The 27,956-nt window shown below is 45.4% G+C and overlaps 1 protein-coding gene across 4 annotated transcripts in view; it reads right to left on the bottom strand.

The window, feature by feature from the left end:
• Nucleotides 1-27,956, bottom strand: part of LOC118787745 (MOB kinase activator 2-like) — a 62,958-nt gene that overhangs the window by 13,111 nt on the left and 21,891 nt on the right. The window contains exon 1 of one of the 4 annotated variants that reach the window (XM_036543380.1): nt 2,113-2,228. The exons of 1 other annotated variant lie outside the window; for it this stretch is intronic. In XM_036543380.1, coding sequence (XP_036399273.1) covers nt 2,113-2,228 — 116 coding nt within the window. Of the gene's footprint in view, nt 1-2,112; nt 2,229-18,873; nt 19,252-21,716; nt 21,890-27,956 lie in introns of those variants that run through there. 2 more of the 4 variants (XM_036543381.1, XM_036543382.1) reach the window with 2 other exon arrangements.

Genomic DNA, 27,956 nt, shown 5'->3' on the forward strand with positions numbered 1-27,956 from the left:
ACGCAGTGCCATTTCAACATCAGTTAGCATAACTGCGGTGTCACGGCCTGACCTGTTTCTTTTTTGCCTCTTGGCTTCTCGAAAACTCGGCCATGTTGATTTAATGTAAGGGTGGAGCGAGATTATTGACAGAAGGTGGAGAGACTGCAGTTTGAAATGGCAACCGGTTGGACAACACAATACACAAAGAAAAACATTACAGCTTGGTTCATGACTCAGTTTCCTTTTAGCTTTAAAGGTATCTCTTTGTTATCCAGTCTTACCTCAGGTTTATGACACTTGAGCCAAATAGCATTACTCATATGAAGGGAACGTGCAAAACAACACAATGTCACTCCTGCATGAAGAAAGTTGGGGCTAAACAGCTCCCCACCATTGAAGTCCTGTGCAGAGTTATAACCAATTTGATTTAATTTCATTTAAATTGCCAAAAAGCAGGTATGGCACTGGATTATGATTTTTGATAAAATAAAGAGTTGATTTTAGTCAATATTTGACGTTTCGACACATGCTGTTATCTTTCTAGACTTTGTGTCGGGCAACTGTTTAAATCATTATGATGTCATAATTGGCAATCACTCTATCCACTGGATCAGTGGGGAAGTCAGCTGCAGTGATATGGTCAAAGGCTGAGCGCTGAGATTTGAGATGAACTTTCAGCACAAGATGTGCCGGCCTTGGGAAACTGATGAGGTAAATGGGACTTTTAGACTCAGAGATTAGAGAGAGTGTCATGTGTAGCCTTGTGCATCTCACCACCTCACACGTTATCTTCACACAGTGACCACAGAGCTGCCCTTAATTTCAGTAACCTCTTTCAAGAGCACACCACTGCCCTGAAAGATAAGGCTGATCTCCACATCTCCAGACTTTCTTTGTGGCACATCTGGCTGTACATGAGGTGGGCAAGTTTCATCCTGAGTGGTCAGTAAAAACAAATACTATAAAAACTGTGTCTAATGATATTTTTTGTAGAACACATGACTGTTTCCCAGCAACCAAAAGGAAAAAAAAATCCTTGTATTTTTTAATATTTTAGCTGTGTCTATCATCTGGGGTAGCATTCACTGGGAGAATGGTGTAGAAGAATTACAGCTGATGTGATTATTGCACAGTTTCACATAGACAGCACATAATCAAATGCCAATACAGAATGGTTGAAAGCATTCTCTTCACACATCTGATAGAACCCAGGGCCTTTAATTATTCAGTTATACACAGAACTAAATCAGAACAATCTTACTGTGCTGAGCAATGAAAGCAAGCTATTCCACAGGCAGACTGAGGGGAATACTGTGAGGGGAAGTTCAAATCAAACACAAACTCAAACTGCAGCAGGAATTTGATTATCTGATGACCCAGTTACTGAAGGCTTGGGAGACAAGTGGACTCTGGAATCTGTCCCATTATTACAGGGACATAAATATTTTTGCCCCATACAATAACAAGTTTAGGGAAATGCCGCATATCTATATTGGACTGTAAATCAACAGGTTTCCAGGGAAGTAGCCCTTCTCGCTTCAACAAAAAGGACACATAACCTTAACCAACATGTCACAAGTTTTTATTTATGAATGGCTTCTCTTCTGCACTCAGTTGCATACAATGCGTTTTGAGCCATCAATTGTCATGTTAAGAATGCAGCCAGATCAAGCTTGGTGAGATCAATGTCGTTGCTTAACGCAAAGTCAAAAAATAGGATGAACCCATTAAGACTTAGCCATCGTACCAATTACAACATTGTTGTTAACTACTGTGTAACCATTACAGACGAAGGGTTGTCGGAGCAATGCGCTGTCTGGAATATAAACATCGTTTAGTACCGATCGTGTGGTGTGTAATATGTTCATGTTCTCTCTGTAACAGAACAAATGTAAGCCTATCATGCAAAAAGCTTCAGCGAGAAACGGTAGAGAGAAAAGCGCACTGAACACAAATCGCCAAACTCGACCCGCACCACTCGTTCATGCGCTTTCGAAATGGAAACTTCCACTTCCAACACCGACCACGCTGCCCTGTCACGCGCCGCTGCACGGACATTAAGACGCATTAGCAATATAACCGTTTAAATCAAAACGTAAATAAAATGCAAAAAATATCTTTAAGCGTTACCTCAAAACTCTGCCAACTGCCTGGAGGACCATTTTGCAGCTTAATCCGCTTTTGGGACTTCTTTGGGAGTGCAGAGCCGCGCCGTCTCCGGAGAGAGTACAGTGATCTCCAACCATGGTAACGCAAACAGCTCGGGCGGAATGAGGCTCCTGACCGCTTGCGCTCACTCGCTGGGATGAATGCGAAAACTTTCCTTCTTGATCCCAACTACAAATGCAAGTGTTTTTCATTTGCATGTGGACCGCCCCCGTTCTCTTACAGCCAATCGGCATGGAACAGGCGGAGCCATAGTTATTTTTTTCTTCGTTTACTTTGGAAGAACTTCTCCTGAGGCGCCGCGCAAACCCTTACTGTAGTTTCACCACCAAACATTTGTATTTACTGAAACATTTCTAGTTGAAAAATGGTGGGGAAAGACAGTACGACTTATGCTTAATTCTAGATGAATCTTCCAAAAGATGTTTTTTTTCCGTGACACAGGTAAATCAGAGAAAGTGAAAACTTGTCTGCAAACGAGCTGCATAGCCGGTCCCAATTTGCTGTTTACGTTATCGCCTATGAAGACAATGCGATTACATCCTTCAACATTACAGAAAAAAATGCCCAGGTATTACAGCAAAGCCCTTTCTCCTCTTCAAATGAAATAATTGGACAGCCATTTAAAACGGACTACCATTGTGGATGCAGCCAAATATTTGATTATTCAAATATTTGACCATGAGACCACTACATATCACTTGGATCATTATGGGTGTGAACAACAAAAAAAAAAAAAAAACTTTAAAATGCAGACCTGTATTCTTGCAATATTTACAAGTATTAGAACCATACATAATTGATTTAGAATTTTCACTGTTATGCATTATGGTGTTAGTAAACAGAACAAATGACTGTTTGCAGGGAGTCTTTATTAAGAGAACTGGGGTTGGGAGGAGGATGGCTGCTTGATTATTCAATCTCGGTAAAAGTAAATATTCGAACAGCAAATGAATTCAAAATGGACATCCCTAACCATCATTCGAAACTCGTTCTTGCTGGAGCTGCTATGTCAACCTCAAGGCCTCCTTCACAGAGCCTGCTGATATCAGGAGTCAGAACACATGCCACGGGTTTGGCTGACCGTCTGGACAATTACTGGGATTCAGAATCAAACAAGAAAATGAACCACTTGACCTAGTTTCTTCTACGGCTGAGATGCACCTCTGAGTGATCTGCATTTCGCCGCGCAGAATCCCGTTGGCCAAAATTGTGCCGTGCACACGTGTTTACATTCACTGTGGAGGGGCCTCATGCCTCATGACATTAATTTAGGACTGGGTATCCAAGGACTGTGTCTAACCTTGTTCTCGGGGGAAAATTGGCCTCATATTTCCAGCACCTTTCTTCTTCGTCTCTCATCCATCTCATTTATCACAGTGGCTGTCCCCTCTTTCCTTTGAAGTGCTTCCTTTGGCTTATCCGCAGTGTGTTCAATGTCTGCTGTGTTCAATGAGGCCCACATCTCTGCAGGCAAGTTGATACAGTTACAAATTTTTTTTATGACGCTTGTTATTCTCAGTTGATAAGTAAATAAAAGGCTGGATTTGTTTTTTTTTTTTGTTCCTTGAGAAAAGCACGTTATAACACGGCTCAGGTTAGAAACTGCTTGTCATCCATGCAAGCAACCCAGTCAGGTCCCTCACCTCAGTCAAAAGCAGCTGAGCCTGGTTTCCAGTGAAATGATGCACAGCAGATTTTGGCCAACCATACTGGTTAGAAGTCAGATAGTGATCTGAGGGTATGGTGATCTTACATCAACAGGTTGACCTGTCTTCCAACCCGGAGTATTACTGTGGAACAGCAGAGGAAAGCAAGCAGGCAATTTGCTGGGGGTGCTCAGCTAATGCCACTTGGCTTCAGACGACCACCTGATTTGGATAAAGGAGGGTGACAGAGAGGGACGCATGGTGGGAGGAGCAGAAGGGGGAGGAGGAGGAGCCAGATGGGTTGTGGGCGGGGTTATCCAGTTCTTCAGACTGAACACAGATGCTGGTGGGTACAAGGACAGGGGGGTCAGCGCAAGGTGGGCTCGCTGTCTGACAGCTAATTATAAACCCACGTGGCCATTGAAGGATGAAATGTGCACAGACTGTGAGCAGTGTGCTGAGTTAAGCTTCCCACTCTACTGGATCTGTAACCTTCGAATTCCACATCCGCTACAGTGAGGGAGGGTAGACTTTACTGGGTCCACATGATAGTTCTTTCTGACCTTGTATGTTGCAAGCAGATAAGACTTGTGAGAATTTGTCAGTGTGGAGATCAAGAGAACAAACTACCACTACGTCTGAAAACATACACACATACATATATACATAATTTTTTAACTAAGTATGAAGTGACTATTTTGATGTCCACTGAGACAACAGGATGACAACACTCCCCTAAGGGCAGATTACAGTTTAACATCAAGAGGAACCAGGAGCACTCCTGAGGATCAGTGATCAGTGACCGGTACATGTGATCTGTCTCCGTCAAGTGGCTGATGACGACATATACGCACGCAATAAACTATTATGAAAACATGTCTAATAATTTTTATTACTGACCAAATTATCATTGTCACATTTAATTTACAGTGTATTTCACACTTCCCTCTCTTTCGCATGTCGAACCTCATTTTGCATGCCAGCAACCACTGCAGTGTTGTTGGGGTGAAGTCCCTTGTGGGCTCAGATTCATTATGCAGTGAGTATTCAAGTCTGAGGATAAATTGCAACATCCCCCCGCCTAATCCTGACCAAAAAAAAAAATCAATGCCGCTCTAGCTGGTGCACTGTAAAACCTGCATATTCTCAGCACCGCTTACAGTGCAACAGCACTGTACTGCCATCACAGTAATGTCATCATGGCATGACTGTCGGCAGTTGGTGGGGCAGGAGTGCCACGAAGGCTGCCCCCAGGCTTCACAAGACCTCCACAAGGGTGAGCAGACCCCTCTCTCTGTGTCTGTCTTTCTTTAATGGGGTCTGGATGTGGGCAAGAGAGAAAACATGTCCCACTGCATGTCCCGAATTCCTTCACTGCCCTGGTAATGAGCTCACACACCTGTCTGTTGTTACAGGAACTGCAAAGAAGGGCACACACAGGAAAAAAAGGGAGACTAGGGGACCCGTGAGACTGAAGAGGGTAGACCAGCTTTACGCTATGCACATGTGCCATTCTATCCTTTCTGTCTGTAGTTACCATCCCCTGAGCCCCTTCCTTATCACTAACTGTGGAGTGACTGACAAATTTGAACCTACAGACTCGTATGCATTCTTTAACGATGTACCTGATACTCTGTCAGGAGGACAGTTTAATCCCAAAACCTATTTTCAGTCACTGGAAAGAGGGAAGATATGATCTGAAAGTAAATGAATATTCAAGAGGCACTGTGACTAAAAAAAATAACCCTGCACAAAGCTCATCCTGACTGACTAGCCAAATGCCCACTGCAGACTAAGTATGAAACTAAGGAGAAGTATGAAAAAATATGAAATAAAGCGTAGGAGCAGGAACTAAATAAAGCCTAGTAAAGCATTTGTTTTTCCTGACTATAAAAGACCAAAAGGGTTGAAGAAAGAAGAAATGAATTAGGAACAAAGTTCCCCCAAAAAAACCCCTCGGGCTGCTGGTGTGTTTATTACTTAATTGCTTTCATGACTGCACTTAAAAGGTTTTAATCGTATAATAAGCAGCTTCAGTGTGCAGGAGGGAGAGAGGAGAGGAGAGGAGGGCTGTCAGTACATGCAGACGACGCTGTGAGCCAGGCCCTGGGGCTAGCACACCATATGGATGAACCACAGCAGATGCTGGCATCGTGCAGGATGGGGAGTGGGCGTCCACGTGACCCGCCCATGTGTAGAGAGCCTATCCACACTCCTCCCTCTCCATCGCTGCTATGGAGATGGAGGCGTGGTCAGTACCAAATAAAGCCATCCATCTCTCTCCGCCCTGACACTAAGACATGGAGTGCCAGTGCTCCCTCTAGCGACGCTCGCCACTTATGCTGGTGCTCAGAGACCGGCAGGTGTGGATGGGACCTACGGGTTTTAGGTGACAGCTCTGTCATCCTAATTAGAGGACTCTGTGTACTAGAGACCGGTGTCTTCTCATGACACAAGAACCAGCTCGTCAAGGGGACGTCCTTACACATCGACCCGTGAACACACAGGACAACAGTCAAACATCATTTCAAATTCCAACATGGTGATCAAATTCCAACATGAAATTCCATGCAATGCCCGATACTGTGCGCAGCAGAATTTCGCAGATGTTTTAAGCATGCACCGAACACTATGTTCCTTACGCTGTTCATCAATGCGGCAATGGAACCACTGTGACAGCTCTGAGAAGTGATTATTCTTCTTTAAATTTCATTTGGGGGGGGAAACATTTTCTCATCAGTTGGGCTTACGGAAAAGGCATACGATTTCTCAGAATTCCTTTAAAATGAAAACCCAAATACTTTTCCTCCAAATGGGTCTGAAATGCTAATGTTTTCACCCTCCGGCTATGGTGGTGGCATTAAGCAAGAAGGGTCACCACGGGTCGGCCCAGTTCACAGCTCTAGCCAGGGCTTAGAGTGCATTCAGTAATGATCCCAACTTAACGTGCATCAGATGAAGATCAAAAATTAAAAGAAATGCATGGAGTTTCTAGGGCCAAGTAACTAGAAGAGCCTAAAACAAAATGCTGTCCACACACAGCAATAAAAATGAAGGCTGCAAGACCTGCAACATTTTCTATCACACTTTTAACCTGGGCACATCTTGCACTCATCACGTAAGCTGATGATATTAAATACTATCGCTATACCTTGGGATGTTCATACTTGTTGCATTGTGGGGAGGGTGCAGTGCTTGCTTTCTACTCTAATTTGACACAAGCTAAGGGGAAATATTGCTAGGCTGTGGAAGTGTGAATGTGTGGAGCACTGACCTGCTGTTTATGATTTAAAAAAAAAAAAATGTCTGTATGCAAAAAAACTGAAGCCGCCAGTGCTGACATTTTAAACAGATGATGCTGGCAAGCAGTTTTACGCACGTATGTATAGCACAACAGTCTCAAAATAGCAGACACTAATGCATACAGTGGAAACCAGAGTGGAAATGCAGGCTATTTTTAAATGTGGCATCAGCTATATTCTTCGTCTGCTGATGACATTCTGACATAACACAAACTACAGCGAATTTATGATACCTACAGCAGTATCTTAGAACTTGTGACCACTTATAGTCAAGGTAGTCATTAACACACACACATACACACACACACACACACACACACACACACACACACACACACACACACACACACACACACACACAAAAATGACAGATCTAATCTGTGCAAGAGCAGTACTGGAGTATCCACATAGCACTAAGCTGTCTCATTATGACCTCTTTCATGAATTAAAATGAATTTTTCTTTAAATTTTGTTTTCATTTGGCACTGATCCAAATAATTGATTTCTGATCTGATGGTCAAATGTTCAAACAATCAGTTTCATCCCAAATTTGTACAACAAGAACACAGTGGCCAACCACATCTCCAGTCAGACTCGGGGTCACAAACTGTATCGAGTGGCAGTGACGACAGGGGACTGCAGAGAAAGAGGGACATTGTGCTCAGAGGGTGGGAGTGTACCTCACAGCAGCCCCCTCCTCCCCAAAAACTAACACCCTGCAGAAGTGTGCCGGAGGAGCCGGAGGAGTACAGTGCTGGCTTTTCACAGCGGCTCAGGTATTAAAAAAAGGGCCTTGCAGAAGCGGTGATGTCAGAGGTGAGAAAAACAGAGGGTGTGGGCTGACTGCAACGCTCTGTCTGGCCAAAAAAGTGTCCCTCCTACCAAATAAACAGGAGCGCGGCCACCACACCCCAGGGCGTCACACAAAGCTCCACTCTGTCTCCAGATTTCCTCAGCCGGACTCTTGCGGGCCAGGCCCGAGTGGTGGGCAGAGCGGCAGCCCCTCCCAAATATGATACCACAGGTACCTGCACAGTCTCCTTCCACACTACCAACAGGTAACAACCAGAGCCAAGAGCTTCAATTTATCACATCTATGCCTGACGCATGTGCCGAATGAGAGATAACCATGGTAGCGCTATGAAATGTTCCTGTGTTAACATATTTGGAGGCCACAGTGGGCATAGCCATGGATGGAAATGCAAAAGTATTTTGCACACATATATGGACTATGGACAATGAAGTATGTCACATCGTCCAAATCTGGTTATGCTGTCAGGAGGCAAGCGAGGGAGAGCAACCGTGGGAGAGAAAACAAAAAATGGCACAAAGTACAGGTTCGCACAAACAGAACACAAAGCAAAGGGGGGGTTTTTTACTTTGCGCGGAATGAGGAATGTCCCAAAAATGCAGGGTATGTTCCTTATATCTGTGCAACCATAAAAGGATGAACATTCATTTCTTAAGGCAAGTGATGGATACACATGCCTGTCGTTCCTGCATCTCTGAGGAATGGAATGATTAAGCTAATGAAGACCAGTGAGGATCTGACAGATGCTAAACATGACAGGGAGAAAGATGGAGGCTATAAACTACAGAAAGACTAACAGAGATAAATTAGACCTGTGTTTCAACCATTCCTGAAATACCATTCTTGTTTTTATTGGGTGTGTGACCTTGCGCTTTATGTAGCGTTGTGTGCAAGAATTACTTAAATCCTTCTTAAGCACAACATAAACATTCATAAACTTGCCAACGCAGACTGTCATAGCAACACAGACCTAACAAACCATATCAGAATTCCGCTGTAATATCACTTATGACATGGATGCTTACATAATACATTCTGTGTGTTCTGGCTGGTGTAACTGTTTACATGCTTTTGAGAGTATTTTATATAAGCAGTACTAAAGAAGGCTTTATGTAGCTCCTGTGTAGGACTTTCATAATGTGTTACTGAAAACATTTAATCAGCTACCACAATTTAAAGCCATTGCTTCCTCCAACAGGATACTCATTACATTCTCTCCCTGGTTATAATGTGCACTGAGGTCGTGCCAAACAGGCAAATCAACTGGATCATTTATGGCTTCATTTAACTTACAGCACACTGGCATGTAACCCTGCATTCTTCTAGTGTGTCCCCAATTTTTGAACTTCAGCAGTATTCATATGTTTTTTCTGCATGTCTCACTAGCTGGCACTAGTCACACACACTGTTTGCCCCATCTCATCCATCTGCAATAAGCAGATTTTTTCCTAATCGTATGTTTTTGCATCAACTAGAGCTCTGCTAGCAGTTTATTGATAGCATTGCTGAGGGGGATTAAAGCTGTTATCACAGGAGGGCACCTTCTGTAATGTGGACATCCACAACAAGAAACAGTACGTGATCACGTGGTCTTTCCATGGTCACGGTTTGTAGGAAACTGTACATCAGTGCATCACCCAATTCAAACTCAATATTCAGGCTCAAAGATTTTGATGGGGAACAAACAGGCTACGTTAACCCTTGGCCCCCTCCCTTCTTGTCTTTAAATAATGATCCTTTGATCCAAAGGGGGACACATGTTCTTAAACTACAATTGCAAATACAATCCACCCAACAGCTAGCAGTATGAAACTCCACAGCAGTGCCTAGACCAAACTCTAGACTCAACAGCCCTCAAAGACAATGCAGAGCCTGGTCATTAACAGATTGTCCTTTTATAGTCACAAGACAGAGCACCAGTTGTTTATAAAAACTACACTCTAAATATTACGAACATTTTTCATTATAACAAAGAACTAACTAACTATGTAGAATACTGTTGATTATTGAAATGCAGTACATGATTCTTCCATGTTACATAACTTTGACTCTTCAAATCAGCCTCCCCCAGATTTAATCTAAATGGTGGATGGCTGTTGCCTTTCCAGCCCTGGCTAAGGACTGAGACAGTGTTACAGCTCAGTCTAATGGAAAGAGGGACTTGTCAACTCCTGCCTGGCAACAAAAGGTACAGAGACATTTGTGGAGACAGATTACATTACATTACAGATTACAGTACTGCATGTTATGAGAAAAGCAGTCATGCATTTTGAGTAAACGGCACTCTGGGATAAGCATGAGAGGTGTTCCGTAAAAATTCCAAGATTTCAGACAAGACAGAATCAGGTTGGATGACAAGCTTATGAAAGACCACACACACACACACACACACACACACACACACACACACACACACACACACACACACACACACAAAGTAAGAGGTGCATAAACCCTTGGCCAGCTTTGGTGACTGCAAAGACTCAGGTTGCTCCCTGCCAAACCTCTCTCATTAGCTTCCTGCAAAGCCACCTTCCCGGAACTTACATAATACGGCCTGTGCTTATTTAGATAATGAGCTGCCCAAACCAGAACCATTTATGCCAAATGGGACGGGTCTTCAAAATGATTTTCAAATAGTCTGTCTTAAAGTCAAACATTCCATGAATTTTGCCATCTTGGCATCTCTTACAGTCTTGCACCATTTACTGGACATTTACTGGCACAATTACAGTCGAACACCTTGCCCCAGGGTACAACAGCAGTGCCTCACTGGGGAATTGAACCTGCAACCGGTTTCAAGTGCCATTTCCTTCAACTACATCACACTGCTGCTCCCACACTGCACCCTTGTTATTCAGTGTAAATGTTCCAGATGCGGTGTTCTGCGGAGACCCGCTCACAAGCCCTCTGTGTTCATGGGATATGTATGGCACCCACATATCATGTATTGCATGTAAGAGAGGCAACATAAGGCTGTACATGAACGGCTTCCTCCGACTGCCTTTGGAAACATCCTGAATATTACGCAACAGGCGCCAGAACACAAAAAACAAGTAAATTGCTCGTCATCAGCAGGGAGACGCATTTTATTTTCGGCACATTTTCCACATGTATATATGAAAAAAAAAAAAAACACCCACACGCGTCATGGAACAACTTTTCCACTCATTCGGGCCTGGTTTAAGCAGGGCACTCTGCGCCTTTTGCAGCCTGTCATGAATGCTTGATGGTGTTTGGGTTAGGAGTGAACCTGCTTCAGCGGCTCTGCTTGCCAGTTGCTTCAGCATCATTTAACACAGCTATCAGGGCTCCACGGTGCAGAGAACCCGTGTGCCCGCAATAGAGGATACTGGGAAGGATCCAAAGAGCTCCTCTGAAAATAAGAGTGCAAGGATCTCCCACGTCCAACAGGTGAAAGGTAACTGTACCTCCACTGAGTCGGTACACAACAAGCAGAATGATCAGGATCCTTCGTACATTCGTGCTCTTTCTATGCAGTGTGCGGGAACCACAGACAGCTCCACAAGATCGCTTATTTGGGTTACGAGCAGCGCCGCTGACTCAGTCAACACGTTATGTAACAGCAGGTGCGCTCCGCCGTTCACACTTCACCTGTTTAATATGAACAAATATTTTGAAAATGTTTTCGCCTGGCCTTTGAAGAATGTCGTTTGATTGGGGATCTGGCGCTTTAGTTACAGTGCGAGGCTTTCATGCCACATCTCCATCTCCGTATAACTTATCACCTCTGTCACACTCACCTCCAGCACCAATCCTGTCATACCTGTCACACTCAACTGCAAATAAATGGTATGGAAGAGATCTGCAGACAAAAAGTACAGAACCCCCAAGATATAACTGAAAACAATGAGATTTTGAAATCATTGCTCCAGTTTGGACCAGGTTGTGCCTGACCAGATTTTTTTTTTTTTTTTTTATAGAATAACATAAAACTCAACCACACAGTGGTTTTGACTTCCATCTTTATGATAATAATGGTGCATTGTGTTCAGTTCTCTCCTAGCGTCTTCTCCTTTGCTTTAAAACAGCCCTTTGTTCGGCATGTACCACATCTTGCGTGTACGTGTAGCATATTGCACCTTGCCTAACACCCATCCCCAATGGCAGACGTTCACATGCTGCCTTGGAACAGTCGCGGAGGTTAAAGGTCAGCCCTCAGGAACTCGGACTTTCACCATTTCCTGCTTCTTCAGGGGAAAAAAAAATCCCAAGGAATCCAGCTCCTGCATTGTGTGGGTTCATGAGTCCCGTTTCCTCTCGTGTACACAAATGGCTTTCCTGTGTTTATGTGCCCCTGCGATAAGGAGCAGGCCGGGCCCCGAGGCGCGTGAACCCACCTAGACGTTCTCTCCAAATATTATTGTTAGAGGCAGCTGTGCCAGACTCCAGCCCTGGAACAGAGTGTCTCAGCCAGGGAGCGCAGGCCCCCGCTTCAGCATCGCTGTGGTATTGTTTTAGGCTCCATTGTCAGGTGCTGCTACTGTACTGAAACTGTGTCCTGAATAAATATTGTACTGAATTACGTAAGTACTAATAAGTAAATAGTATAAATAATATTTACAGCAGAGTCAAGTCCAATTCCATTTCAATTCAGTGACTTCAGGGATTGAACTGGGATGTAGTTCATCTTTGAAAAAAATTTTTGCAGAAAATGATGGGCAATTTACATTTACATTTATTCATTTGGGAGATGGTTTTATCAAAAGCAACTTAGACGTGAGGTGCAATACAACACATGCATAAACCCATGCAGAGTCAACACTATTAGAAGCACTGCTTGACCAGGTTTCAGTGGTTGGCCAGAAAAGGTACAAACTAGGAGGTAAAGCTAACGAGTGCGTTAAACCATTAGACTACATTTTTAAAATAATTTCATTTTATAGTTTAGTAGGAGACAGTTTGAGACATCAGAAGTTCCTTTAGTTCCTTCCAATTTTCATGTCATTAACTGAATTTCAAATCATTTCCTGAATTAACTTAATTAAAATGGAATTGCCCCCAACCTATAGTTATTTAATATTTTACTTAATTGCAATAGACTGTCACATTAGTTAGCATTAATTGATGGGTACCAAAAAATGACTGCCTTTCACACAACGCGGTGTATCTCCACGGCTGGGACTGCCACTGTAAAGTGCCGCAATGCTGGGTATATATCCCAGAGTCCTCCCCCTCCCACAGCGCATACAGTCCTCGCAGGATCAGAGTGTTCACTCTCAAGGCAATGAGAAAGTCCTCATTACTCATGTCATTTTGAGAGAACATGCTGTGACTTCAGAGAAAGAGATGACACAGCACCACAAACCGTCCGGAACGGGATGCCCTTCACACATCGGCTTGTGCAGACCGAAGCAGGGCCCGCGCCATGCTGGCAGCGGCGTCTGATCCATCGCAGCACCTGGATTCAGAAACGGGTTTCGCGAGCCGTTATGCCCTCCCAAAGCAGAGGATAATGGAACAAAAGAGAAACATAACCGGACAAGTTGAAGGCATGTTGAGAAGGCCTGCCACAAAACTAAAGCATGTGTGAAGTGTTTTGACTGGAAAACCTGAGAAGGCCAAAGAAACAGAGACCGCTATGCAGGTGCATAGTTCGTGGAAAGAGCGATATCTTCCGATCAGCATACTGCAGCAGACAGGGGTGGGGGGAATGCATACAAAACCTCCCTCAACTGCATAGCTCTCAGTATTTTCTCCTCTCCAATTTGAGATTTAGTTTGGCAACAGCAGAAAAGTGCAGCCCGGCGCTCCAGATGCTCAAGTTCACCTACAGCAGTTCACCGACTTCAGAGTGCACCCCGTTGCCGTTGACTGCAAAGGAATGCAGCGGTTTTTTTGTTGGTGTGGAATGTGCATGGCTTGCCACGGAACACACGTGTAATCCTGTACCGCTGTACAACACGTCTGGTCTTTCAGCATGTCTGTGGGGAGGCCAATGACAGACGGCCATCATCGGAATATTTTGTTGGCAAGGCGTAAGATTGACTGACAGTAATGATTTTGCTTTGATGGAAAAGTACAGGTACAAGCCCCGCCCCCTGCCCACACAGCTGAACACCTATGAAATGCGATGGCTGTGAGCGCAACACAACATCCACGCGCGAGGTTTTCCTCTCAATGGGCCAGCCTGGGCGACGACCGCTGGGAAGCAGCGATTTAGAGGGAGAAAACAGGCAGATGAAGGGGGGGGGGGGGGGGGGGGAGAGAGAGAGATTAAGGCAAATAAACACAGCAAGACAGCCTGATGTAGACAGAAGGTTGCCGGAGTGTCTGGGGCCAGCTGCGACCAATGGCAAACTCCCATTTCTCCATGGCAGCCAGCGCGTTGGCGGAGCAGCGGCAGCAGCTCCTTGTTATGTGGTTTCCGAGCAAAGGGCGGGACAGGAAGGGTGAAGGGAGGGGACGGGCTGGAGGCTGACTGCATTGTTCCATTGTTTGCACTCCATCCCTCCCTCCCTCCCTCCCTCTTCTGCATCAATGTTCTGTTCTGCAACTAGCCAGGATTCAGTTTTCATTGTTACACGCTGACAAATGGCAACGTCAAACTTCAGAGCAATGGAAATAAATCTCCACAGACAAAAAATAATATGTAAGCCAGACTGACCGGGAATTACGCTTGAAACCTGTCGACGTGCTGCTGATGTTTTGACATGTGGTGAAGTCGGCAATCCCATGAAAACAAGCTGTTGGGCCAACTCATACAACAAGGGTACTTACGGAAGTCAAGAGGATCACTAGACACCCAGAAGCAATTGGATTCATGATTCATTTTACACCAACAGAGAAAAAACATTTCACAGAGTAAAATATCTCAGGAGAGATATTAAATGGCCAGTGTAGTCTACGGGAATGTACCATTACTGGAAAAGTAAAAACGGACAATGAGTTCTCAGAAAAGAAGATGACTGTAACTATCAAAAATCATTATGGACATAGGCCAATTACCCTTGCAATGTTGACAACATCTTGAAAAGAAATGGCAAATATGAGGGCTTGCTAACAACTCCCCCCCCCCCCCCCCCCCACAGCGACTTTATTTAATGACAATCTATTTTCATATGTATTTTATGAATGGTTTTCAGTCAGCCAGTTATTGTTAGCCTGTTGAATGAAAGTTAATGTCAACCCAATGACATTTAACTGCCATATGTTACAAATGTACTGCTTTGTGGGTAAAGAGAATTCATGATTCATGGATTCAGTGATGTATGGTGAAAATGCTCCTTGCATGCTCCTAATATGCAAAATGATTAATGGGTACTCTATAGTCTTTTCTTTTCCATTTTTCTCTACCCCTAGGCCTGGCTATTTTTGACATCATACTGAAATTACATTTTAAAAAGCAAAAGAAATATGTGCTGAAAATAAATGTCAAAGGGAAAAAAGAAAGCTGAACCCTGGCAAAGATTACATATAACACATCACAAAGAGAAATGGCAACATAATCTCCTTCCTGTATCTTTGCATAACCAAGGAGGCTATGTATTATACATCAAAGAATGCAAAATCAATGTGTTTGGGGAAAAATGAACAGACTTCCTGTAAGAAGAGACTGCACACGAGGTCATGCTAAAGACAGCCTTGTTTCCATGCCGAACTTTCCCGCTTCCTGTGGGACTCTCAGCTGCAATGTGCCAGATCTCAGATAGCTGAAAGAAATGGGAGCCAAACACACAAAACGGTTCTGAGGCAATTACTGAGCTATGCGGAATAGCTCCAGCCTGCAAAGCACAGCCCGGCCTCCTGATTGGTCATGTCCCTATATCCACGTCCCGTCCCCGTTACCAGGAGACAGAGCAGACGGACAGGTGTGGCCTAAGGCAGAAAGGCAAACTCTCCCCGCGAGGAGCACCACTCAGGTGGAGTAGGTGAGAACCCACGGAGGATGTCACAGCCTGGTTTGAAATAACCTGGCTTCTACCAAGAGGGGCGCGAGGAGGTATCAGGTATTCGCTGACCCTGCGGTTCTAAATGCAGACTCCCTGCATTCTTTTCTGCACCCGGTGCCTCCCACCTTTCATACCCTTCAGCACCAGAAACGAAACATGGAGGCAGAGATCTGAGGAACGCTGCTGCCCACAGCCTGGATCCTCCCACTTGAGGGGGCGGTGCTGCACGTATGCTGTAATGAGACTCGTGTTCTGCCAGCCGGCTCAGAAGGGGGACCATCCCCGGCCCCAGATGGGGCTGACGGGAGGAGGAGGAGTAGAAGGGGGTACGCTTTTCTTCTGGGGAAACTCAGGAAACCAGAGCAGGTTCTTATCTGTCCCAGACGTGTCTGTTCCATACTGGTGAGCAATGAAACGAACATGTTTAAGTGCCTTGCTTCTATTTTTGGAGTGATCTGGGGGGAGCGTTAGGCTGGGGAACATTGCGGCCGGGCAGAGTCCTCGTGCCATGACCCCAACCCCGTCTGATGGCCGCCCACTGGTTTGTGATGAATCCAAGATCTAAAGACCTTTACTTGCTTTCTGTAAAACACTCTTGACCATGTTCATGTCCATGTCCATTTACAGACTACAAGTACTTCTGACTGTGTTGGTCCAGGCCTCAGTGCCCCACAAGGTATGTGTAAAGACCCAGCAAACCTGAAAGTCTGGTCCATGTATATCGAAATCCGCAACACTCATTGCAGGCCTATAGATTTAAATAGGTATCTGGCTGATTTCCCTTTTTTTTCAGCTAAGATCCAGCTCTCTAAAGAGGGTTCAGTTTGAATTGATCTTCTGGCCGAGACGCAATTTAATTAAATTGATAGCTGAAGCCAAGAAATAAAGTTTTAAGCCCCTTGAAGAGGAGGAAAAACCTTGTTCAGCATTTGACAATGCAGAAGCCAGCCAAGACTGCCGTATATAATAAAGTACTTAAAAAAAAAAAAAAGATGGATGGCACTTCAGTACAGGACTTGCTTTGCCCAATCAGACACTTGGAAAAGATCTCTCCTTAACCAAAGAAACCTCTCTGGTGTCAGAGGGGCCCCATCTTAATTACGAGAGCAAGGCCCAGCTTTTTGTAATGCCCAAATCTGAAACCAGAAATCCTGCCTCAAAGTCGGATTCATAATATCACACCACCAAGGTATGATCCTGAACTTCTGAACCTGAGGCAGCGTCATGAAAAGACTTTCCAAAAGCTTACGAGAAATGCAGACAGTGAGGAACCTTCCCCCGACGTGCACCAGTTGAACTACTTCAACTGAAATAAGACAAAAACAAACAGTGACCGCTGATTCACCAACGGGTCCTGCCAAGCCAAGCACATAAAATTCCACACCTTTCAAATCATCATACATCTTGAAGGACATGAGACTGTGTGGGCCATCTCTGGGCAAACAACAAAACCTGCAAAATACACTGATAACGTAAACAATGAGGCTTCACAGACGGTCAGACGGCGGAGACCTCAGACAGCCCAGTCATGGCTGGTTTAGATTCTTGCGGTGAAGGAGACCCGGCCCTGACCGTCTCCTGTGGGCAACCGCAGATGCGAGTGTCCATACCTGTCTGTGGGGGTGGATAAGTCTCTAATACTCCCCCCAGCAGGGGACGACTCCTCCCGGGGCCCTGGCTGTGCTGACTGAGCGAGTCACCTTGTCTCACACCAGATTTGCCGTCTGTGCCCACCGTGGTGCTGTGATGCTAAGGCAGAGCAGTCGCTCTTATTGGCTGCTTCCCCGGTTCCCCTGAGGACAGTGGGATGAGCCAATGACATGCAGGGTTTTCCCTGGGCGTCTCTGCCTCCCATCTCTTCCCTCGGTTTGTAGAGCTAGAAAACGCCCACTTTCAGTGTTTGTCAACAAGCAGTGAACAGACACAGAGTTGAAAGCGTGGCGTCACTCTGGCCACCATGGTAACATCACCCTATGCTTCCCACCCCCACCCCAACGGCCCTGGCCCTTGTTACTTCCTCCCTCCTGACCCTGTCTCCGGGTGACGGAGAGGCATGGGACCACGAGCGATCTCACTCCGGCAGAGCGCGCCTGCAGTAGCTCTGATCACTGCATTTTGCTTGGCAGGGACGTTCACCGTGTCCGTCGCAACACTTACCAAACAGCACGGAAAAGAAAGAGTGAGCAAAAAAAAAAAAAAAAGAAGCACAAACTTGCTTTCCAAGTTCCGGCACCGGCGGATAGACACGAACCAGCCGAGCGACAAAAGCCAGACTGTTCTCAACGTCAGAGAGGGGGAAAAAAAAAAAAAAGGAGGGAGCGAAAATAGAAGCATAAATCGCAGTGGATTAATCCACTGCAGCTGGGTCTGCTGCAGTTTGGCACGCATCAGCAGAAACATTCAGCTGCAGCAAGTTGTTATACGTCTGCATGAGGGTATGTGTGTAAGAGAGAGAGAGAGTCTGCAGGTATGACTGCATTAGTATATCTGTGCCTATAAATCTAACCTCGAACTGCGCTGCAGCAGATAAACCTCCCTAAAAACCTCATTTAAGGCAGCCTTGATACCTGGCAGGATAAAAAGAGTAACACCTTGTGACCTGGTAAGGCCTGCTCTCTTCATGGCACAATTCAGCTGGTATTCGCAATGAGCAATTTCGTTTGTGCTTTTCCCAGGCTGCAGAGAGACTGCTGCAGAGATCTCAGCCAGATGAGATATCTGTGCTTACCTGAGCAATACAGTCTGCTAGTCGCACCAAAAGGGCCCAAAATGAAAGACTGCCCAATCAGACCCTGCATCTGAGAGGCACACCCATGCTGGGCTTCAGCCTTGGCCGCCCGCCACTCACCCAACCACTGGGCCGCGCTATAAAGCCGTCTCGAGCAGCCTAAAACCACACTCTCCTATGAATAAACAGAGAGCGGAGCCCACAGCCGCCCGCCGCAGCTTCCCTCAGGCGAAAAGCAAGCACGGGTTGCAGAAAGTTACAGCTAGCACAGCCTCAAATTCTGCAAAACAGGACAACACAGCAAGAAAAGAGAGTCCGGTACCTATAGAAGAAGCAATCACAACAGACCAGAACCCCCATGCAGGTGGCAGAGAGGGTAGCGTGGGGGGGGCGGAATCCCTTTTCCCTGCTTGTCCCGTCGTCTTTACTGGTGGAGCAGGGCAGGCGTCCCGGTAGAAGACATTTGCATGGTACACTCCTGTCGACCCCCCTTGACCCCTGACGATAGTCTGATCTCTCTGGTTGGGAGGAGGGGTGATGGCGTGACAGGTATCTTGGGAGAGCTTGAGGTCGGCGGTGATGTGTGACGAGTTGGCTGATATAATGGCGCTGGCAGCAGACGTAACAGCAGCAGAAGAAACAGTGGAAACAGCAGGAGCTCGACGCAACCTCACAGCGCTGCAACTCTGTCTGTGCAACTCCTCACCCTCCCGCTCCCAACTCGGCTCTCCCTCTCTCACTCTCTCTCTCTCTCTCGCTCGCTCTCTCACTCTGGCTGGCTGCGGCTTGCAAGGCGGGAAGATTATGTTGGCAAACAGACCTGCAGGACCAAACTGCTGACTGCAGGGCCGGACTTTCTGTGAGGGTGAGGGACGCAGCGTTTAAAAAAAAAAAACAAACAAAAAAACTCACTTTCTAAGCAATTCCTACTGTCAAGTCAAGAGGGTAAATGTCTCTGGAAATTCAGCTCTCAATTTTCCCCTGCTACCTTTGCACATGATGTTACAGAGGAATACTGCTGAGAAAACTCATTCACTGGACAGACAAGGCAGAGAAGAGACATACAAAACCAGCATACGATCATGAAGCAACCTAACTGCAACTTCTGTTTAACTGCTTACTGCCATAAGTCAGAAACAAACTAACTTGACAATAAGTAGTGAACATTAGGAATATGCATTTTGAATAATATGCTATTCGCAGGTTCTATGGCAAAACTGCACTACCAGAAAAAAAATTTTTTAAGACAACCGGGCAAAAAATTTTGCTGCTTTTCAGTATTATCAGTATATCATATTTCATATTGCAGGTCGTTAGTCTTCCTATGAAATCAGAGGGGGTTGGCCACTAATGTGTTTTGGCACATCAGCATTTGCTAGGGTGTAATGCATGCTGGTCCTGAACTTAAATACCAATCAACATTAAAGAGTAATCAAGGAATCAATCAAGTAACACATTCACTGTGGTGTTGCAGTAATGGCCCTGCTGTGGAAGGGGTCTGCCGTGCTGCACTTACACACTAGTAATTGTGTAGAGGTGCACTCTGAATACCGTCCAACTGCTGCTGTTACTGCTACATGTATAATATTGCAATGCGTCTTAAGGGACAGGGACAATTGATTATTTCAGTGACTGAGCAAAGTCTATTTATACAATGTCCACTTACACTAGTTGTTGCCCAAGAATGCTTGAGATGTTATCACTAAAGTCTAAAATGGAGATACCGAACACATTACGAGTTTCAGACACCATATGAGACCCAAATCCCTCACCCTGTGGTACATACACAAAATTAACGTCACAGTATAGAGTTTTTATTTCCACCTTACAAGTCCAACTTAAAAACCCTTCAGGTGAAAATTAATTTCATTATTACCCATTCAGATATTGCTAGTTTTACTGCAAATCCATTTAACTGTCGATTTCTATTCACAATAGTGATAGCATACCAGCAATTTATTCCCTTTTCACAGACACATTTTGTACTGCCATCAGCTTTCATTCGCCTGTTCTTCTTTACTCTACCTGCCCAAAGCAACAAGGATGGTGTGGATGACAAAAATCTCTCACTAATATTTTTAAAACTTACCACGTCTGTCCAGAAAGAGAGGTGCAGTGTTCATTAAGCGCACTAGTAGCTCATAAGAGGCTGGATAAGCAACAATAGAGCCAACGGCCAGCAACAGTTCAAAGCAACAATGGTGGGGGCAAAAAATGAGCGGAGGAATCCATTCTTGCTGCCTCTTTCAGGACAACCCACAGAGTGCCTGACAAACCAGGTACTTGAAATCATGTAAGTGTTAACACAGCCTTAATTGCGAAATTGCAAAAGAAGAGTTGGGGGTTTAATTAATTTTTATCCAGAGGGAGGTCATGACCACTCTCATTTCATGACTTTAAGAATAACGGCCTTAGCTCCACTCATGAGGCATGGGAACAGGGCAGGCATTATGGACACATGACCAGACTTAAGTTGCTAAGTGATGAGAGAGGGAGGAAGGAAGGGAACTGGAAATTGAGGGGCTTGTTTCTTCTCTGTCTATGTTGAGAGAAACAGAAACGTTGCTAAAAATCATGGGAAGGATTCAACGTTGTGCTCACCCCATCTGTACGATGTATGCAGACAAAAAATAGTAATGTAACGTCTATTAATGCTAAAAATCGTGTTTTTGCGAACTAACAAAACAGTTTATTTGAAACAGTAGGCATACTGGGCGTTTTCTTATTTCTTTAATCACGCGCACCGTACTCGTTCAACACCTGAATTTCGGAAATGGTTAAACAACCAACAACTCTCGGGGGAAACGGGTTTAAAAACTATCCTATCCTAAAACTATACAGATCACGGTTGTACTTGCACCGGGTATGTTAATTACAGATCAGTGATACCCCAGTTTTCAACTGGCGACATTTTATCTCTTGATGTCAAACTCTTTTGGTCAATTTGGTTAACGCTCGAAACATACAACATATTTGACACAGACACAGTCTCGGCAAGTAATAGACTCGACTAACATTTTAACGATTGGGCTTGAGTGAATATCCTTAACAAGCTGAAGAGCTAATAATTCCATGCATAAAATGCTTTTATATCTGAATGATGGGGGAAGAAAAACAAACTGAAGGAGGTGACTCTAGATTATAGAATCGTTTAGAAGACCTTACCGATTCAATGTGTAAGAACCGTTCCTCTTCAACCTCATTCTGCCATTCAGGAGTCGGATGAAGTAATCCAGAATTAAACAGGTTTTATTCGCGCTCGCACAAAGAAAACGATGGCTCCTGTTCCGCGAAAATGAATCAGAGGAGCTTCCTAAGACTACGTCCTTTCCGTTTTTCCAGTTCCTTCCCCGGATCACCACAGGGGAAAAACAATTTCGTATGATGGGGTTCAAATGAGGCAGGGGGCGGTGATAGGTGTGGGACAGCGGTTTCTTATCTCCAATGTTGTCGACACGGATGCTTTCCAGATTCACTTGTCAAACGCCTCAAACAATGGGCGTAGATAGGCTATTTTCCGTAACGCTACCTTTGTTGATCTACGCCAGCTATGTGGTCTTCAGTCGCCGCAAAGGATACGTGCTGTATGTTTTGGCTTTTTATGCAAAACAAAGTACCTTCAGTTTTGAATTAAGCGGATCTATCAACATTGAGGACTCCACCGGAGTACTGTTATTTCCATTAACATTTTTACAGTCAAATCAATACAGGCATATTTAAACTCTAAACGAAGATTAAGATACTGTAACCATCGGTACTACAGTCGCTACTTTCTTAAAAAACAGTACCATACCCAAACTTCCTCAAACAATGGTCTCAAACGCTACAATGCTACTCGCTTTCCCGCTAGGGCAAACTGGAAATCATAGCAACACACGGTCTAATTGGGCTGCAGCTGGTAGTCAAGCCGTTTAGCAACGACAGAAAACAAAGCAATGAATAAAACTGGGAGTCCTCTGAAGAGTCGCTATTATACAAAGTAAACAAACATCCCATAACAATTAAAACGCTCCAATTACCCTAATGTTCACTGTTAGAAATGTCTCGTACAAACGAAAATCGCCCCTAAAGAATGGTATCTCCCCTTCTTGTGCCCCCTTTTTTAACATAAACATGCCAAAACGACTTCTCAAGTTTCACGGTCTTCTTTCTAGCCCATGGGTATTTTTCGCCATGGTACACTGGCAGACGAAGAAACTGAGGCCCCAACTGTAGACGTGCCAGATTCTGACAACATTTCAGACTAATAACAGGGCTGTGAATACCCTTTAACCCTTCACTGTCTGCGGGGGGAGCTATAATCACTTATCCATTGTACTCACAAGTAAAATGGCTGAACATAACTGGTGTCACATCTACCACAATATTTCCCATAAATTATTAACTAATCAATAAATAGTACTGAACTGTTATTAGAAACTATGTGTAATATTCGTTGGCCTACCTGCAATAATCTGGTAATACAATACAACAATACAATACAATTCATTACACAAGAAATTAAACGGTATTGTATTGGGGGAGTGTGTCCTATCACTTCTTAATGGTGAACCTGTGCAAGTCAAGGCACCTTCTGTGTAAAACAGTCTCCAGCATGTCAATTCCCCTTTGGGATTATTTGTTCAAATGCCTACATGAAGAATAGGCTTGGGCTGACATTTAACTGAGTGTTTTCCCAAATCATTACAAGGTGACCCCCATCTGTGTTAGGCTAAATGGTGAATACTGACTAAACTGCATCTTTGACTTTAGTAGCTATCAGAACTGATTGTTTTTGTATGTACATTCACAATCCTTTGACAGCACTGGATCTTCCCTTGTATGATATTGGAGAAAATAAATGTGATAATCAAGGATAAATATAGACCTACTCCAGAGACTTACTTGTTCAGTTGGTAATTTGACTGAAAAAATATTCTTAGTAACTCTGGTCTCTTTGCAAGATTTATTTGCTGAATGCAATGAAAAAGACAGCTCCTTACAGATATCTCTGAGAAACAGCTTAGCTATACCTCTAGGTTATGATATAAAGAGGCACAGGCACTATGATGTCAGCTATGTATCAAGGCTAGTAGCCTTTGTTGAGTATAAAATGCAATGTACACCAGACAGCTAGTTCTATGGGTGAAAGCAAATTTGTGTACTTTCTGTCCCGTGTCATTTTTACTTTGCATACTTTTTGCACATTTTAAAACCGGTGTGTTACTGCATCCATTATAGCAATTATAAGACAGGAGTCGTTACTGCTACCTCATTAAATACAACAATGATGTACAGCACAGGTATTATTGTTGTTTTAATATGGTCATTACATATGACATATTAACATTTTAATTTAAAATCATTTTTAAAACATGTTCCAACAGTCCAGAAAGTGTCCAAATTTTGGATCTGACTGACCACCAGCTCAGGACATGAAGTGTTGCATTTATAAAAATTGTTGAAATCGGGAGGGATGAGGCCAATCAGAACCCCTGTTTCATCTGGGCCAGCCCATCAACGGCGTCCTGCACTGCGGTCAGTGTGTGCATGAATGGGGATGAGACCCCGCCCACACCCGCTGCTCTGTTTAACTGAGCTCAGTGGAGCGTTCCGTCCAGGGGAACAGTGCCAGGCCCAGGGGAGCGGCCAGCTCCAGAGGCCTGAGCTTTGGCGACTGGCCCCACCCCGGCTCTGCCTGGTATAAAACCAAATGCAGCAAAATTTAGCAGCAATCACACACACACACCGGAGCCAGCATCGGAGGGTGGGACTCCAACATCCCGAAGGAGGGCTGGAGAACACAGTGCCATGCTCCCCATCACGTTACCTGTGGTGGTGCATTTAATCTATGCGCAGAGACTACCACCAAAGCACCGAAACCAAATGCAGTCACTCTGGATAAGAGCATCTGCCAAATGGATGTATTGTAATGTAATGTAAAACACCAAAACAAGCAAAACAAGTACCCCCTTCCCCTCCACCCCCTTTTCCAGGCACTCCCTCTCCCCCTGTTGTGCTCTTCTGATTGTGTCCTTTCCTGCATCACAATGGCACACATTAAAAACTGAAAGCACCCTTCCTCTCACGGCCACAAAGAAAGGAAGTGCCAAGTGGGCCTTAAGACGGGTCTCGCAGGCTCCTGTCCAGTCACTATCAGTGTGAGAACAGGATCGGTTATGTGTCAGCGCCACCTCAGACTGAGTTTCAGGCCCTGTCACCGGAAGGCGGAGCTTTGACACGTCCTCCCTCCCGAAGGTTCATTTCGCCGTCTGAAGACTTTCCGGTGAAAGCAATCCACCCGGGACGGGTGCCAGAGGTGAAAGTGAGGGTGAAACCAAATAGCGCTGTCTCCTTCCACACGACCGCGAGCGGGCCGTCTGAAACATTCATGGGGAAGAAGGGGTCAACAGTGCCGCCCACACGCCTCCCCAGAGAGTCTTCTACCTGTCCCCAAACTCTACACTACCTCTACAGTGCCCCACATGTTTTCCACACAAACAGGTGAATTTCACTGCGTTAAAAAAAAACACATACACAGCTGCATTCTGCTACAGTCAGTGGTGTCTTCCACACAGTCACCCCCTGTATCACCATTTGGCATTTTTCCTTTTGTGTGACGGTCCAGCTTTGTGCCATTTCTGTCATGTCACATGGTGATTTCCACCCAACCATAAATGGGGTACCCAGCAATTGCCTGTAGGATCAGCCCCCTGAGCTCCTTTCAGCAGCAAACACCAGGCTGTGTCAGAGGCTACATGAGGCCCTGTGTTTAAAGCTAGCATCATTCATCGGGGCTTCACCCACGGCTTTGGCAGGCAGTGTCCCACACAAGGCTCCTGCCTCGTCACCACACCAGCGCTGTCCCCAGGACACGCCCGCCGGAGCGGCCTTCGCATGCCGGTCGTGATGAATGGCACGCGTGCCTTTCGCCCGCCTGAGTCAGAGCGGCTGGAAGACCGCGGCCGTGGTCCTGAGCTGTGTATTACCATAACAGCACAGCAGGCATTACTCAGCCTGATCGATCCCCCCACCACCCCCACCCCCTCCTCGGCTGCAGTCTCCAGTGTTACGCAATATACCCACAGTGCCAGCGCTCTGGGCTCTGCAGACTTTGGGGAATGGAAGGGGGGGGGGGGTAATTATCTGTTTATTTACTGTGAAGCTTGCTCACTCCCCCCAGCTCAGATTTTGCTTCTCAAAGAGCAGTGCCACTCACTCACACACACAAACACTAATGATTCATTCAACCTCAACAGGAGTCTCATCTTTCTTATCTAATCGGCCACATTCTTAAGTGCTGGACTGCTCTTGAATACTCAAAACTATTTTAAGTGGACGGCCATTTTTGAGATAAACAAGACTCTCTGTCTCTCTCTCTCTTTTCAGCTGTGTCATGACTTTCTTTTGGGCTACAGGGGTGGTATGATAAACCCCACCTCTGGGCTGGGAGAGGGGAGTGAGGGGGATAAGGATGTTACCATCCTCCTCTGTGTACCCTGGGTGCAGGCACATCACGGGGTGAGAGTAACAGCGTCTTCACAAAGTTTCCAAAGGAGGATTCGATACGGCAGGTGGTTAAACCCGACACAGTCCTGCAGTCAGTCACCGATGGGCCCCCGAGAGGCCGAGAGGGAATAAAGCTGAATCCTCAACAGCTAATGAGCTCTGAGTCAAGCCTAATTTACTAAGCAACATCGGGTCTCTCCCCGGCAACAGCCAGGAGGGTGGAGACTGGGTTTCTCATTAGGACTGGAGGGGGGCGGTGTGCGCAATTGTGACATCATAACGGGAGCTTACTTAGAGCGCCCCCCCCCCCCCCTTCCCTGTCCCTGCTCCGGTGAACAATGACAGCTAATTCCAATCCTCTCAGGTCTGAGAGCGCAGGTGCTTCATCACTGCCACCACACCGGCCCCGGAGGGGGGAGGGTCTGCCATGGGCACTTACAGCCTCCAAACCCAAACAGCCCCACCTGCACCGTGGCCGTTTTCCAAACAGGACTCTTCTCACTCTGTCTGACATCCTGCCTCAACGGCATCAGGATGCCCGTATCTCATTCGGACGGGGCTCAAAACAAGCCATCTGCAAGACGTCCTGAAAAAAAAAAGGTTCCTTTTCGGCCACATCATCCGCACTCCTCTGATCTCCCCTACACAAGAGCTGCAGGCTGGAATGAAGCCACCCATCTCAGCCATTTCCTGTCTACAGCCCCGCCCCACAGGAAGTTCATTTGGTTCATCTGGTCCATTTGAGCCGTCTGGGACAAGCCTAATGAGGACTAATGGCCTCACATTGAAAGGTACTGAAGACAGACAGGCTGTTCCTGGTGGACATTAAACTTGTCACGAACAGGGCGGAGAAACACATGGGAGAGTATTTTTAGCTTTGAACGCATGTTTCACGACTGACCTCAGAACACTGTGTCTCCCAACAGTACTGCTGCCTGAACTACATTATAGCCCACTCAGATACCTGATTGATCACATGTTGAATAGCTTTGTGTGTCTGATCTCAACTGGAGATGAAAATCTAGGGTCCTAACAGAATGAAAGCCCTCAGCTTGGGAGTGTTGCTCCCCCCAACCATTAGAGGGCACTCAACTTCTGGCATTTGGAGTTGATATTAATACACTTGTGCATCACTTTAGTTCCCCATATTCACTAATTCAAGGTCAGTTATTCAGCATCATTTATTGTCTCCCCCATACAGTCTGTGCAGACATTTTGAAACATGACTATTTAATCTAATCATAGTCTCTGAGGTAACCACACCGTAATCGTCTTTCAGACAATTGAGGAGTGTCACTGTCAACTGTCCCTGGCTGTTTTTGCCCCATATCTGCACCACTGTGACACAGTCCTGTCCAGAGACCATACCCAACATGCAGCTCTGTGTTGCCCAAACGAGCTGGACTTGGTGCAGTATGGGAAGAGCCCAATCAAGTCCCAGCAGCAAAACATCAAGACACCCCCTTCCTCCAGCCAGGGACATGCAGTGTACTTCTATGTATGGCAGGTAGGGGGACAAGAATGAGACTTCTACTTCATCGCCATCATCCCAGTTTTGCTGTGAGTTTGGACACCGCATTCCACTGAGTCCCTCCAATGTAGTCACATGTAGTCCAAATAAAACATTGCCCCGTTTTCCCAACAGGGCTGCCAGGAATAAGACAACATTACACTGCAGAATTCTATAATTGTCTCTGCCTCTATTTTACCCCATCAACCAAAAAAATGCTTTGCTATGGTTTTTCATATTGAACCATGCAATTCAGGCTATATCAGCTGTGAAAATTACAGAGCATAAGTTTTGATAGTTGATTTATGGCACTTTCACACCTAATTCATTCAACTGTTTGACTCAACTAGAAATGCAGTTCAGGCTGTTAGGCAAAATAGTTGGCAGTGATGTAATTGCACCAGTAT

The sequence above is a fragment of the Megalops cyprinoides genome, chromosome 13, assembly GCF_013368585.1.
Source record: "Megalops cyprinoides isolate fMegCyp1 chromosome 13, fMegCyp1.pri, whole genome shotgun sequence".
In the NCBI taxonomy this organism is placed as follows: domain Eukaryota; kingdom Metazoa; phylum Chordata; class Actinopteri; order Elopiformes; family Megalopidae; genus Megalops; species Megalops cyprinoides.